Here is a 16710-nt window from a genome sequence, read left to right on the forward strand (position 1 = left end):
AAAAGAAAGAAATAAATAAAGAGGGGAAAAAAACAAATCCAAGGAAATGTAAGAGGGCTACCACACCTTTGCTGCTTGGATCCCTAAGAATAATTATTAGAGAACTCATACACAGGCAGTCAGACAGAAACACACACACCAGACAATCGACACTGTTTTCATTTCTCATTTTTCAGTTTAATAGTCCCACTGCACTTTATATTCAAGTTGCTTTTACTTTATACATATTACTACTTTCAGTGGTCAAACTCTTGTTGGCAGCTTATTCATTTCTTTCCATAACAATTTATACAAAGTTTTGATCAACAGTTTTTTTTTTTTTTTTAATGTTTGTTTTGTTTTGTTTTGTTTTTTTACAAAGTGATCATGAACCTCAAACTACCGCTGAACAGTGTAGATGAACAGTCACTGGGAAATTAAGGTTTTACATAGCAAACTCAACAGTGCAAAAACTGAATAGACATAAATCAGAGGTATAGCAGAAAAAACTATACTCCTAAACCCAGAGGGGGCCTGAACCAGCTCAGACTGATTTCTGATTGATTGGCTCTGGCCAAAACATTCTGGGACATTTTTCAAAAGGTATCCTCCAGTCAAGTATATATGACAAGAATTACATTTGTAATTTTACTCTGTGTGATGCAATAGCAGGTTCATGGGTTCAGAAAACCCAGAAAGTGATACAGTGATGAACTAAAAAAAAAAGAATGGTACAGCTGGCATAAAAACATTACATAATATCAGGGAGTAAACCAGAATACAGCTCTGTTATACATTTATACCTTAGAAAAATGTTTAATGTAAATTTGTGCACATAAAACACATACATACAGTGCATACATAAAGTATTATAGTATAAAGTATAAATGTTTTTTTGTTTGTTTTTTTTAATGTTGGCCTACATTAGTATGTTAACACATACTGTTGTACATCTTGTCTAAAGTACCTCATATTAAACAGGTCCATGATGGACCTAATGCAAACTGACCGGACCATTTTGGCCAAAGCTGGATCCACAACAAGAGATAGTCTTTTGCACCTGTTTATGGCAAAAACATAACATGGGTATGACGAAAACAACAGATGACCACACTCCAGTTTTGATACCTTTGAGGCTGGTGTGTGTATATGTGTGTGTGTGTGTGTGTGTGTGTCCTACCCAAAAACAAATACAAGCTGTAACACTGTACCTCAACCAGTCTAGCTTTGACTGAAATAATCCGTTTCCATTTGAGCATCTTAATAAGTAGAAAGACCACACTTTGTGCAAATCTGAGCTCAGGCAGCAGGTCCAATCCTAGCCTTCAGTGACCTCACTCCTCCTGGGGGGAATGGTAGTAATCCACGGTAGCGTCTTCTGTCAGTCTTTAACATCAGCGCAGATACAAGAAGACAAAGCTATCAAATGCACTCATGCTCTGAGGGAAGAACAATTAGGAATGTCAGCTTGTGAAGGTCAACCTATCATATACAAAATATTGGAAATGATTGTTAATACTGAAGGGGACTGGTAAATGGCATTAAAGTGTCAGGCAAACACCAGAACGGCTTCACTTTCCCCCATATCTCTCTCTCTCTCTCTCTCTCTCTCTCTCTCTCTCTCTCTCTCTCTCTCTCCCTCTGTCACACCACACGGAAATTAATGCAATCAAATACACCATATAAAATGATAAGTCAAAATGAAAATGTAAATATAAAAAAATGATATAAATGGAAACAATATCACATATCAAGTATCCATAATATACAGCAATACAATTTCAAAAATCAAGCCTAAAAAGGAATGTAGTTCTGGATAAGTACCACTAGAGGTCAGCAAACATCCATGCTCAGATGTCCAGTCTTAACACTTGAGATACTTTAAAAGCACTGTTGTCTGCAATGAAAAGTTTCTTACGGTTTCTGCCTGTGGACTAACAGTTTAAAAAAACACTGATATTCGATTCGTACGTCTCGTCCCTCTCCTGCTTCCCTTCATTTTAACCTCTTTTGACTTCTTTTTCCGCTACTCCACATAGCAGCAGTAGTGATAAACTGGTCACCAATTCAGCAAAATTCAGAGTTAGGTACATTCTTGATATCATTTGTTGATTTCTCACAGTATAAATGACTAACACTGAATTGTATGTGCACAGTGATCTCAAATGTCTCACTGAATAGCATTTGCAATCTCGACACCGTTACTGCATCAGGAAAGAAAGAAAAAAAATTAATTCCCACTTATCGAAAACTGACTCATGCAGTCGTAAGATAAATTTTAATCTCAGCAAATACTGCTGAAACTCCAGTCTCTTATTTCTGTAAAATGTCCAAACTTTTGCATCTTAGTTGATAAATCCACAAATTCTTGAGCTGTTTTTTTTTTTTTCTTTTCTTGTTGTTTTCTATCTGCTGCTTTCTGTAGTGTGAAAAGTTCTCTCTGTTCGTTTTGTCAGGATGGGTTTTTGAAAATAATCTGTATCTGTTTAACTGTGAACAGACCGTTGTGTTTGTGTCTCAGGGATTGTGTGTTTATAGACTCTGCTCAAGTCTCTCGGCCTGTCTCTCTCTTCTGATTTGTCATGTCTGGATCTCGGCTGTCTCTCTCCGGCTGTCCGCTCAGTCTCTGGGTAGGCACTCCTCCTCAGTGATCCCCTGGGCCTTCAGCTCCTCAAGGACGTTGTCCAAGTGTCCCGGGTCGGGGTAGCCATGGCCTGTCAAGTTGGAGCCAAACTCCGTCTTGTGGTGCACCTCGTTCCAGATGACCGTGTCGGATTCCCCGGTGGTGCTGGACGTACCCACCGAGAAAATCAGCCGGCGGTCCCATGCCACAAGCAGCAGCCTCAGAACCTGGCCAGAAAGAGAGAGGAAGAGATGGCGTCTCATGATCTGGTAATGCAATCCACAGAAAACCAATTGGGATACATATTAGCCAAATAGAAAAGATGATCATCATTTACCTTGCGTCCCTTCTCGCTGTCAGGGAGGTAGCAGTGTCTGGGGAATCCACGGGCAGTGAAGGGTTTCCCTGGGTTTGGGTGTTCTGGGCCCTGATGAAAATGGAGAAAAATGTGAACCTCTGCCAAACACAACCAATACACTTTTTTTTTACTGATATTATTCCAAGACACATAGGTGGTCTGTCTTTACCTGGATGCCAGGAGGGATGTTGTATATGATGCGGATGGTTTTGCAGTCAGGGTGACCAGGCAGGGAGTGGGGAATGACATGATACTCCATCTTTCCAGGGGGCTGGTTGCCAGTCTTGACTCCATAGATGGTCTTGCAGGTGGGGCACTGCAGGCTGCCATCCTTGTTGCCGTTGTTGTACATGGCAACAAGGCACTGGAGGTGGTATTGGTGGCCACACTGTGCCAGACGGCCCACCGACTCAGCTCGGGAAATTCCTCCCACACCAGGGCCCTTATATCCGGATGGACCGGCCAGGGCCTCCATGCAGATAGTGCAGTCCTGAGTTGGGAAGGCAATTACGATTTAGACTCATCTTTTGTTTTGGGTTGGGTTAAAGGTTTTAGGTATTAGGCTAGTCAATTGAGTAAATAATCAACTCACTTCCTCTGGCGGATTGCGGACCTTCTGAAGGTACCTCTTCACCACCTCCTCAGGAGTCTTGCCTAAAAGAGCAAAACAAAGAAAGAAGGAAGGAGAGTTAATTACATCATGATGCCCCAACTATGAATGACTGTGCAAGCTAAATGTAAATAGTCTCTATGCTTGTGGGAGAGCTTGGGAGAGTATGCGTGTACAACCCACCTTTGCGGGCTTGTTTCTTGGTGGTCTTGCGGCAGCAGTGGCCCAGGCCGGGCACAGGCTTGATGTCACTCTTGCTTACAGGTGGAGGGTGAAGCACCAGCTTGGGGGGGCGGGTCAGGCAGACAGGGAGTCCTGCTGCGCTCATCAGGATGCCTGTGATACCTAGGCACAGCCAGCAGAGGGGGACGTGAGACACTGAAACTGAGGTCCTCCCATTGCGTGAGTGGATTGTAATGATTCTGAGAGCTCTTTATCCAGGGAATAATCTATTCACCATATTTGGTAAATCTGGCCAATGGATTAAGCTAAAATATCAGTTAAAAATGGGGCTCTCTGGAGCAGTAAAACAGTGTCTGGCAGTCAGGTTTGCCAAGTAATAAGGTATAACTTCATCATTTAAAAATTTTTTTTCTTCTTTCAATTTTGATGAACAGAACTTTGAATCTATTTTGTAGATCCTTCTGATCCACTTGATTTCAAGTTCCCTGATGTGTTTGCTGAAAATGGCTCAAAGTGCATGGGAATATTCATACCTGCCAGCGCAGGGTGCACAGGGCTAGATCCATTCAGGTTCTTCACGGGAACTGTTGGTACTCTGAAACACAGAACACATCGGGAACATTAACCCAGACAGCACTGACACACTGACAACCAACATGTGACCAACTTGCTCACCCCACCTCAAATTTAAGGCATTAAAATCTCATGAGTCACATGTAAACAGGTGGAAACCGGCACACCTGCTCACAGCATATGCTGGTTTCTGGTTCAGGCCATGTCAGCAGGATAAGGAGCTTTTGCCGAGTCATGCAAGGAAAAAAAAAAACAGACGCTCCTACCAGCCTGGACTAACACCTTGACATACCTTCCAGGCAGGACTGCCCCTCTGTAGGGCTTAAGGCTTAGCATGTGTATCAGAATAAAACACAGTTGGCTTTGGTCTTGTAAATTATTGTTACAGGCAAGTTTGTTTTACTATAGGCTCAAATAAAACTCATGAGTTTTCTTGTATCAATGTTTTGTGAAACTTGACGGTCTGTGGCAGATTGCACAGATGCTACAAAACACAGAAGACTTTAGGGACTTAAGAAACAAATGGTGTGCTCATGTCATGGGTTATGGATCTCTAAACAGTCAGTTCAACAGCTTTTTTGTCATATTTGGTTGAAAATAAATGGACTGGACTCCTATTCTATATTCTAACAATAATGTTAATAGCAGTTCATTTCAAACTAGTGAAGTATCTTTTACCAATCTTGCTGTATCTCTGTTAGCAGTCAAAACACAAGCGTTGCTCATGATAAAAGTTCACGATAAGCACAGTAACTTCCTCTCACATTCTGATAAAATGATCCAATCAGAGATGTATACTTACGGTCTTCCGGTTTTGATAATAGTCATTTTTTCCCACTTGAAAGCCGATACAAATCTTATTCCAGTGCAAATTTCCACGTCTGAGTATTTCTATCTTTCTCTCCACTGTTTTCTTACTATCCTCTGTCTTTTCCTGTCTCGAGTCCTTGGATCCTTCAGTTTTAGGAGTTGTCGTCGTCTTTCTCACTGTCTCTGTGTCAGTGGTTGTGTGCCGGTGTCAGGTCCCCTTCCCCTCTTATAGAGCTAATCCACCTGTTTCCATCTGTTGACTAACCTCTGGTTGTAGGCCAAATATACGTCACAGGAGGGATTACCTGTCAGTTATCACGTCACATAAGGCTGCCATAAGGCTGACAGACTGAGGCAAATACAACAATTACATTTACTAATATAATGCCACTCCATAGCTGTCACAATATGTTAAAATCATAAAGGTGAGATTGAAGGGCAGTGCAGTAATTTGGATGATTTTGACTATGTTATGTTTGTATGATGTGCCATACAAAGGGGAACAACAGATTCGTAGAGTAGGAAGGTGCGTGTGTGTATATGTATGTGTGTGTGTGTTTGTTGGGGGGGTCCTATTGTGCCTCATGTGCCAGAGGATTTTACTTCAATAGGATTTACAGCAGGGGATGGGTGACATCAGATAGAGGATCTTGTAATGCCGGGGTAAATAATACGACCACTCTTAATGTAAATAGAAATAGCGGACTCTCAATGATGATGGTAAAACTATTCCTCATCTCATAAATTAGGATAAAATATTGTTGATGGCACACAGTGGCCAATGGAATCATGAGGCAACGAAACCCAAAAGTAAGTGAAAGAAATCAGATTTGATTTTTTAATCTTTTTTTAACTGTGGTATGTTATTTCATCAGTTATCTGTCATAGGTTAAATTTTTAACATTATTTTCCCAATCTTGTTACTCTCACAACAACGTGACAAGTGATATGTTTTGGTTCTGAGTCCAAACCAGTGGCTCTCAACTGGTGGCTCGTGGTCTGAAAGTGCTGAAGTACTGGTTGATTCTATAGACCATGTGTGTGTGAATTCACTTAGTTTAAAAAAAAAACAAAAAAACAAAAAAACAAAAACAAAAGTACAGATCTACCATCTCCCACTCCCATCTCCACAAATGCAACTATGACACTGAACATATTAAACCTGGTTTTGCCAACACCAAAGATAACAGAAAATGGCTATCCTCTAGTTAAAGAAAAATGTCTCTTTTAATACTTTTCAGCAAAGCAGGTAAATATTTTATTGTCTCGGTGTTGTTGTTATTATTAGGCTTATGAACATATTATCGCTGTCTGGGAAAAAAACAAGAGTTTTGGAAGCCTGAATTAATCTCTTGCTCCTGATGCAATGGCTTTTGATTATTGGGTTTTCAGCTTTAATTTCACTTTCTTTATTACAACTGTGCATTGAAACACTGTGGAGCCTACTTTTATTTTGTGAATTTAATGGCACTTGTTGTGGATTAAGAGCAAACATGGACCCTGAAGCTAGACCAATGGAGAACCAGTCGTCAAAACCATGACTGACTAGAAATTTGATGCACCGTCTATACTATGAATAAGGCCTAAATGGTATGATCTTGTACCTGCTGCAACATTATACCTCTGTTGATAAAATTACTCTTGAATTAATGATATGGAGAAAACGTGATTTAGTGATATTTTGAGGCACAGTGCGGCACCTGTGCACTGATGTTAGTTTGTTTACCAATGAGCAAATATAGTGTCTGAGCTATTAGTGTCCCATGTCTTAAGACAAAGTCACATGCATGCTGGCGGACTGGGTCAAACCTGAGCATGGTAAACAGGAAGTTATGCCACAGACCAGTGCTTCCTGAACATAATTATGGTAGAAGGTGAATGGGAGTCACCGGACATAAATAAGTTGTGCCAGGCTGCAGACGTGAGCGACATGATAGATGGAGGGCAGAGAAAGCGAGGGAGGAAGAGAGGGAGAGAAAGGGTCGGGAACAAGAGGAGGAGAGCAGTATCAATTAGTCACGTTTCTTTGATCCTGGCTAATCTAGCAGCATTAGAGCGGCCTCCATCTGGACCACTGGATGATGGAAACACACAAGCTGCAGCATATGGCACCACTCACACACACACACACACACACACACACATACACACACAGAAAATCACACACACATACACATACACTTGCACATTTGAGCTCACACCTTGAATCTAGTAAAACAAAAGAGTCAAACCTTGGAAGCCAGACAAGAATCTGCACTCAGATACAAATGAATGAAGTGACAATGACACATTTGCAGAAAACAAATCCACCAGAGGGGAGAGGAGAAAGGGCTCGGGCAGGTTCTGCGGACCGAGGGCCACTCTCGTCACCGTGCTAATCTCTGACGCTGAAGACCACTCAGAGCTGACAATTCACTTGAGCGCCATCTGTTCCACTTCACTCCATGCAAAGTGTCTCCAGAGCAGAAAACGTAACTACGGATTTGGTGTTGATAAAGCCCCACTTTGGCAAACAAGCTAATTGGCATATCCTTTGTAAAGAACGGTGATAGGGTGTAAATGTATTTTCAGACTGCATTCCAGCAGAGCGATAATGAGTAACACCTAAATGTTGCTTACTTGAGTTGTTGTCTGATGCTGAAACAGGGGAACGTTAGGACAAAAACAGAGACAGTTTCATAAATACAAGTAAATGCTACAGCGAATAAACTTCTGACTGAGGGTGTCGTGAAACGAGCATTCGAATGAGTTTGGAAATCTTCCACCTGCTTTCCTTCAAAAACTGCTTCACTTAGCAATCACATACAGGCTGCTTTTATGCACATTTGTAAATTTTATGCATATTTCTTGTGAACCTGCAGGTTTAAATTAGCAATGTTCCACATTTATGTGATCTATATATGCACCAGTTTATTATTTATTCCAGATAAGCATCATAAGAATGGATTTAGCCCTTGAATTTAACTGCGGTTAAGCTGAGTGAACCAAACATGTATTGGGCCAGACCTGAGCCAAGCGGCAAGGAGCATTTGATTCTTATCGCTCAAGTTATATGACTGTTTTGAGCCCGTTTTTGCTTTTCCTGCAAAAATAAATCAAGCGCAATTTAAGCAGCTCTACTTTACTTTCTTGAAACAACATTTGGGGCTAGCATCGCCCGTGTCTGCGCTTTGGCTGAAATAACAGGGACAAAATAATGGTTTCCACCTTTGGAAAAAATGCAGCGGCAACAAGAAGCAGGGCACTTTCAGCAGCTTCATTACTTCACATAATGAAGGCTATGCTTCACTCTAATGCCGTGTTACTCATTTTAGGTCAACAGCAGATCCATTCATGTGTGATGAAGTGACACATGAACACATTATCAGCAATCACGTTACGGCAAACGCGGACATAAAAAAAATTACATTGTTGCACTATTTGTCTTCTTTAGACATCCCAATTTCCATGCAACTTAAACAAATTGCAGCCTAATTAGCGGCGTGTACTCCATTCATTTTAGTAATAATGGGTTTAACAGTTTGTCGCACAAGTGAAAAGGTTGCAAGACTGAGCTGAGGTGGGTTTTTCCCTTCGCTGCAGAAAGAGGACGGGTGCAGAGAGAATCCCAAGCGGAGGGGATCAGAAAGACTCTTGATCTGTGACGTTGGAGGTTTTACCGCAGCAGCAGCAGGCGCAACCATCTGGACTGGACTGAAAAGTGCTCTCACCTGATGTGTTTAAAGAATGGCTGAGTCACGCAGATCATATATGAGGATGGCAATGATATATCTATTGTATGTAGCATGTAGTTTATTAGGGTTCATGCTTATAGAGACACTGATTACATTCACTTCTACTTTCTGAGTATTTCTTTAAGCCAGTAACTTAAGTCATTGTTTTTCCTAGGTATTGTTATTTCAATCACATCCATTGCAGAGTAAAAACACTATGAGCATCAGGAAGTGGAGCATTGTTAATTAACTGCAGAGTCAGTCAGCAGAGATGAAAAGAATAGTGTTTTTTTACTTTGTTGGTGCACTTTTTTTGTAATGTCTGAAGTTTGAATGCTGAGGAGCAGATTAAGAAGGTTCAAATCACAGGCGATGAATTCAGTTTCAACTGTACAAATATTTTAACCCTTGGCTTTGATTCGTGTACAAATGTGAGGCTTAGCTGCAGCTACGCTGGTGTTTCACAAAGTTGATTCGGCTCATGTGATGATTAAGAAATATGGAGCCCAGGTGGAGGGCAGGTTAGGCTGGCTGACAGGGAACGGGGCCTGAATAATCCTCAAGCATGGCGCCATGTGTCAGCGTCTGATCACACAGCATCATCAGCTCGGTCCAGGCAGATGGAGGGACTTCATGTATTCAAAAGACCTGAAGTGCATTTGATGTTCTGCGTGTGTTTTACTTTATCATCGTGTCCATGCATTTGTACATCTGAGGCGACGCAGCTGCTTGACAAGTTCAATCTGGAGCACGCTGAGTTTTTGAAATGTTTGAACGTCTAGACTTAATGACTGAGTGAAAAGAAAAAAAAACATAAAAGAGAGCTAGAAATAGAATCTGATGAAATCTGGACACTGAAATCTGTAACGTGCTCACAACTCAGCTCTGCAAACTATAAACTGCCACTTTATAAATCTGCTGTTTCACGGAAAATAATGATTTTTTTTTTTTTTTTTTTTTTAAATAGAATAGCATTGTTTCTGGGGCCAAAATCGTAAGTGCATCTCCTCCTGACATGCCTAATGCTCCTTCCAAGTCTTGCAATTTTGCTAACCAGCACCCTCTACCCATGAGACCTGGACACTGCGGCATTTCCTCACCTCTGTCATTAACACTGACAGTCGAACCTGATGGTCATCCTGTGTCATCTGTGTTCACATCTCAAGCTTTTGCAGATCTGACATGTCTTAATGGGGTTCAGCGCCTCCACCGTGACTAGTAGAGGTTGTATTTGGTCTGATCCACTTTTTTTTTTTTTTTTTACATTGGCTGTTGCTATCTATTTATTGACGTCTGTCATGTCTGCTGTGTGCAGGTGTGAGACTAGCTAATTGCCCCTTGGGGATTAACAAAGAATCTATTTATGTACCTAGATTTTTTTTTTTTTTTTTTTTTTTTTGTGCATCTAAGAGAAGTTTTCAAGACTTTTACTGACATTCAAAAACTGATGATTTGGGCCAGGATAATGAATTCCCTAATGGCTAGTGATTTTAAAGGCAAAACAATATCCAAAACTTTTTTTGTGATAATCTCACTACCATCACCATGGTGTTTCTGTCGTCAACCAGTCAATCTAATTCCCAGTGAATGAGCCCGGTCATTAGAGGGTTTGGACAAAACCAAAATACTGGACAAATTTTTGTGCACCTTAATTTTGAATTCCAAACACACACACATACACACACACACACACAAGTATAAACATCCATAGGCATGTACACCCAAATTCAGCATCTCCGTCTTAGCATTGTTCCCCAAATGAGAACCAGGACTCAGTCGGGTCCACAATAGTTGCTATGGTAACTAACCCAGTGCTTACACACACACACACACACACATACACACAAACACACACACGCATGCACACACAAACAAACAATCAGGGGGCATGGGGCCTCTAGGAATGAGAGAAGTCTGGGAACAGGGTGTGTGTGTGTGTGTGTGTGTGCTGGGGGAGGTGGGAGCACTGAGGTACTAGTGAGGGGGTACTTATGCATAGTTTATTCTAACCCCACCTCACCCTTCCCCTGTCATTAACTGGGTGCATGACAAATCTCTGTAGCACTTGTGAGAGCGTGGATTGTTTGATATGAATGCGCTGTATTGTTTTTCCATGGAAATGAACTGCCCGAAAGATTAAAGGCTCACGAATGCTAATGAGTGCTTATGTCAGACATTCTGTAATGACTATGTGGGACGTGTAGCTGCGCACAAAACAAATGGGAAATTCTTGTCTAACCTGATTTTCTCGCATATCCTGTGTATTTGCACTTGTCACCACCTTCCCTTTTCAGGAAGAATTGTTCCTTGTATATTAATAAGACATGAAAGTTAATTTCTCCAAAACCATCGCACACTTCTGCTACCCACTAAAACTGTCTAATGAAGCTCCTCGGTCCAAACCTGGTCCATGAAATTGCCAAAGAAATGAGAAATGTTGCTGGACCAAGTGATAATAATGTCTGAAATTATTTGAAGTGGCAGGATGGAACAGCTGTCATGATTTGTTATGTGCAACTTCTGGAAAATGTTACTTATAGCAGGGGATTTGAAACTTTTTCATGTTCTGGACCCCAAAATTGACTTTTAATTAAGTTGCAGACCCTAATATGATTTTGCTCTTGGGACCCTGACATGAAAAGATAGCTTAGTTTGTCTTAAATATTAAAATGTTTATATGTCACACTTGAAAATTGATAAATTCTGGAGATTTAGAGTGGCGAGATAAAAATGTAATGTTAAAGTAATCGTGCATATTTTCCCATACCATACCAGTCTGAACCTTCTGAGTTTATGTTGCTGAGGACCCCCTGGAGGTCCCTAGTCCCCACTTAGAAAACCACTGGCCTATAACCTCAGTATTCAAAGATAGATCCATCTAAATAAGGAAAGAGAAAGTATCTCTCTGCTGCTGGTGCTGTTTTTGAGAAATAATAAGGCTTTGTTTTGTCAGAGTGAATGAAAAGAAACTGTGATGCTTGTTCTGAGTATTTTGATTTGTCATTTTTGTGGCTTGCTATATAAGAACTGACAAAAAAAAAACACAATTGCTTAATATTTTTTAGACACTGATTAATTGTTTCATGGGTTATGGATCAAGCTGAACAGCAGCTACTGGGTGCAAACTAAATCAAACTGCTCCTTAACCCGGGTGCTGATGTGCAGCTACAGTGGTTGGCTACTTACCCAGAGGCGATAAGGGCACGTGATTGAGCCATGGCAATGCGCTGCAGCGCGGGACGGCTCAGCCCTGCCAGGCTGGCACGGGGCGGCAGAGGGGCTGCACATGCGGCAGCGCCAGGCGAAGCCACCGGGCCCAAGACACGCGCGGAAGGCGAGGGCGTGCAGGTGGAGGCAGTTGTAGAGATGAGAGGAGGGCCTGGAGTGGGCACCAGGGAAGCGGCAGAGGAGACAGACAGGGATGATGAGGTAGGCACGTGAGGTGGGGAGGTGGCGGCAGTTGCGGGTGTGGTGGAGGGGGGAGGGGGAGGTGGTGGAGGAGGCGGGAGAGGCGGAGGAGGAGGTCGGGTTGAGGAGAGAGAGAGGGCGGCTGTGGCTGAGCCGAGGAGAGACAGAGAGTGGGCAAACCCCCCTCCACCACCGAGGCCAGCGCTACCAACAGCAGTGCCACCAAAGACACCTCCACCCCCTAAACCCATCACACCTGCCCCGCCTGCAGCCCCACCTATGGACGTCCTGTGGGGGGAGAGCGACCGTCCAAGGGATGGTGGTCGAGGGAGGGTCAGTGAGTAGGACCCTCCTGGGATTGGGTAACCCCCCATTTTGGGACTAGGTGGTTTGTTCTGGGGCGGTCTCCGACCCAAAGTGTGGGCAGTCGACATGGTGCCCGCTTTGACACTCAGCACCAGCATACACTGCTGACAGGCGCAGGGCTGTCCCAACGATGTGATGGCTGAAGCAGGAAGTGCCCCGCTGGGATAGGCGCTCCCGTTACCTGTCCCACTGCTGCTCATTCCAATCCCCATGCCCACTCCGGACATGCCCACTCCTAGCAGTCCTCCAGGGCTGGCCATGGACATGGGGCCCCAGGCATGATGGGACTTGGGCAGGGGCCCAGACACCAGCGGGTAAGCCAGGTCAGAGCGGCGCTGGATGCGTCGGCAGCGCTGCGTCTGCCCGTTGATTTGGGTCATGCTTTGGAAGTCAATGAGGTAGCAGAAACCCAGCGGCGCCAGGTCCAGCCAGGGCTGCTGTCGATCACGTGCCGCCTGGATGGCGATGCCCACCTCAGTGTCGTAAGCCGTCCAACTCCCAGCGTCGTTCTCCCACTCCCACAACCAGCCCTGGCCTGGCGCTGAGGTGGGGTCGTAGAAGCTACGTCGCACCGGTCGAAGGGTTCCTGAAGCCGGACACAGAGGACGTATTATAAACATGTTACCCTCCTGTAATAACATGGTAGAGGTACAGTTATATCATTTTTTGATTTATCCTCTGAATAACACATCAGAGGTTAATGCTGTCAGCCAAATTCAGCTTTATAGACATTTACAGAACATATATTGAGTCATTTCTACAGCTGAGTCCAGTCTATTGATTTTGGCTAATGCAATGACTGAAGTGAACAATAATCACAAAGGCTTGTGATGACAACAGGGTGAAAGAGGAGTTAAATGTTTGTTGGACACATGGCTGCAGTAATATTTGCTGTGGACAAGTAGATTACAACCCTAACAAATTCAACATGTCTGTGTGTGTTCACTAAGAATTTGGGCAAACAGGCAAACAGGTTGCCCCTGGTAACAGCACACGGTGTTCTGAATTCTGATTGGCTGTCGGCCTTGATCCGACCCAAAGCCGGCTGTGTTTGCTTTCCCAGGGTGTCCAGAGAAACTCTACAGAGTCTTCATGAAGCCTCTTCCATACCAAATCCTGCTTTGGGAGCACAAAGTGCCGCAAAGGTTGCTGTAAAATAGATGAGCTGGATCTCAAAGTGAGAAATGAAGCTTTTTTTGGGACCAAGAATCAGTTTGGCCAATTCAACTTGAGATTTTTCATTCTTCCTGCCCTCCCTGAGTGTATTTTGCCACCTCAGGTACAAAATCATCCTCCCAGTTTATATGATCAGCAACAACAACAGCCAACACAGGGGCATTTATCAAATTGTCCAAACAGTGGAGACAAAAACATTCATTTACACAGCAGTCTCCGGTAGATTCTATAAAACCTACATATCTGCAAATCAGACACAGAAAAATCAATATGAAGAATAATTCTCAGTTCAGTCAAGTTCAGTGTAGGAGTTCAATAATGTAATGCTGAAGTAGGGCAAAACACAAAATTTGAAAAAAACATTCTCAGGCGAAAAAAACAACATTGACCCAGCGTAGAATATACACACAACAGAAGCCATTATAGAAAAGCTTCATTTCATGTTTTTACTTTGTATGTGGCACAAGATAAACATTTAGCAATGCCAGGAAAATAACAGGGCCATTCGTTCATTAAATCTGCACCCATCAACCCCTTCTCATCACTGACCTGAGGCTTCTGAAATTCACTCCTCCTCCCCCTCCCTCGTTCCCCCGTCTCCTATTTAGATTGGGGCACCCTGCCCCCCTGTTCCTCACCCTTGCAGTTTTTGCTGGGTTTGGATGGTAAAATGCACAAAGGCCTTTCTCAGCCAAAGCAAAGAGAGGGGCAACACTAGAGTCTCTGCCAAAGTTAAACATCTGAGAACTCCCCACTTTGTTTCATGGCACCCTGTTCTCTGTTTCCCTTGCTGTTGTTATTAATAATTCTAAGTTACTGTGAATACACTACATCAGGGGCACCTACCTTGTTAGATGTGTGGCTTTAGCTTGTGCAAAGTAAAATACTTCTTTCGCCTGTGGTCTTTGTGTAGAAGACAGTTGAATCTCATCTGCAGGGCATCCAGTGTAAAATACTATCACCCTAACTTTACATTCTAGGAGCATAGCATCCAGTGTGTCTGTGACTATGATATTTTTTGTGCTACTGTTCCCTGAATGCACCCTTGCACACACACACACACACACATACACAAATACACAAGGGCTTTCTCTACTGACTCACCACTGAATATGGACACGCTTCAATACCACTGATGTACAGTAACCACACACATTGAAACACCTCTGTCCTTTTCATTCCTTACATGGAAGGTAATGTAGGGAAGGCTGGAGATCCTGAGGTGCACATTTGCTGCCACCTCCAATCAATTATTTAAAATCACAAAAACCAACAGAATAAGGTGGAAAGCTTGCACAACAACAAATGTCTGGGCAACTTGGCCAGCAAAATATCCTCATAGCAGTATCAGTAAGGCCCTGGAGATATCAAGTGGAGCAGCCGCCAAATGAGAAATAAAAAGGCCTACACCTTAGGCCCGGCTACACCGGTACAGCCTGTGCTGCTGCCTTTGTTTCGGCTGCCAGTCATGTCAGGATCTTACCTGTGTCTTGTCGGAACTGGTGCATGGAATGCAAGTCGATGATGTAGGGCGAGAGGCGAGAGTCCACCTGGCCGAGGACAACACTACCACTCCGCGGGTCGCTCCGGATGACTGCCTCGATGTGATGGGAGACAGCCGGGCTGTAGGGCCGCCAGCGTCCGTGCTCGTTCAGCCATTCCCATACCACTACGGCGGATGCTAGTAACATCCTACTCCTGCAAAGGCAAAGAAATAAGAGGCATCAATGCAGGCAATGCAACGGGATGGTCATTTAAAGATTATGCTCCGCCGTGCATCCCTGAGCAGAGCGGCGCTGCATCCATCTTGGACAGTTTGCGAGCCAGATGTGTCTCCTATCTCTGGATATATATTTATATATATAAATAAATATATAGGCTGTTTTTGATGACACTATGCATACACCGTACCTTCCATGTTTATGTCCTGGAGACGCAGCAATGACTCCGTCCTTTTATCATCACATGCACAGCAACGGTACACAAGCAGTATTTCGGGGCGCAAAACCTTGCAGGTTCGTTGCATTTTACTCCCTATGCAGATAAGTGACGTCTACTGAAATCATTTCTCCGGCACAATCAAGTTAGGGTGAGAGAAAATGCAATTTGGATGCTCACGGTGGTGCGGCACTCGTGAAGTAGGTTACTGTGACAGACGCGCTTTGATCGTGCAACACAGCAGCCTATCTCTGTGTTTCGCTGTTTGGGCTAATCGTTACAATGTAGCTGCAATTTATGGACGGGAGCTGCTGCCAGGGCACAGGGACCGGCACAGAGGATGAGCTTATTCGGAGCAAATAACTGAAATATTTACCAATGTAAGGGTTAAATCGCCTCCAGTATCTCCAATCAAAAGCCAAACCAGTGTTTGGCCGCTTTAGCGATAATCCATATCTCTGTGTGTGATAATGCCTTGGGTTTGTAGCTTCGTCTCGAGGAAAAAAATCCAGGGATTCGGGTTACATAATTGTTTGATAATGTATTATCGCGATTTTGTTTGTTCTATTTTGGCCGAGACACAGGTAGTGCTGGCTCATCCATGATGTCTCGGTCGAGTGGCTTGTTAACTCAGAACCACCCGATGAGATGGAGACACCACTGGAAATAATTTGGTCGGCCTTCCCCCGGCGGAAAAAATAAATGTGTTTGACATTTGCGTGCGTGTAGGGACTAGCATGCACACTCCCACGCCTCCAAAGCCCCCGTTATCCAATCACATTCAAGCAAATCTTTGCTCTCGCCGAATGTTTGGCCAATCGTGAAGATCTTTATTATCTGTAGCGTCTTTGTTCGTTTTATTATAGCATCAAATGTGTGCAGTGGTGCATCTGCCGCGATTCACATTTACGTGTGTATATTTACCCCCAGGTGGTTCCAGATATCGAAACAGGAGATGAACAAGTCTCAAAAA

The 16710-nt window shown here is 43.4% G+C and overlaps 1 protein-coding gene across 2 annotated transcripts; it reads right to left on the reverse strand.

Moving 5' to 3' along the window:
- Positions 1-155: 155 nt before the first annotated feature.
- On the reverse strand, positions 156-16422 carry dtx4a (deltex 4, E3 ubiquitin ligase a). 2 transcript variants are annotated; one of them, XM_030076530.1, is made up of 9 exons: positions 16114-16422; positions 15283-15497; positions 12036-13209; positions 4287-4348; positions 3754-3915; positions 3553-3614; positions 3130-3450; positions 2940-3029; positions 156-2829 (listed from the first exon to the last, which is right to left on the reverse strand). In XM_030076530.1, the coding sequence occupies exons 2-9, from the start codon at positions 15488-15490 to the stop codon at positions 2599-2601; spliced, it is 2310 nt and encodes a 769-aa protein (XP_029932390.1). In that variant the 5' UTR covers positions 15491-15497; positions 16114-16422; the 3' UTR covers positions 156-2598. The 2 variants fall into 2 exon arrangements, with proteins under 2 accessions (XP_029932390.1, XP_029932391.1); XM_030076531.1 differs by lacking the exon at positions 16114-16422 and adding an exon at positions 15711-15884.
- Positions 16423-16710: the final 288 nt, after the last annotated feature.

This window comes from Myripristis murdjan, chromosome 18 (assembly GCF_902150065.1).
Source record: "Myripristis murdjan chromosome 18, fMyrMur1.1, whole genome shotgun sequence".
NCBI classification, from domain to species: domain Eukaryota; kingdom Metazoa; phylum Chordata; class Actinopteri; order Holocentriformes; family Holocentridae; genus Myripristis; species Myripristis murdjan.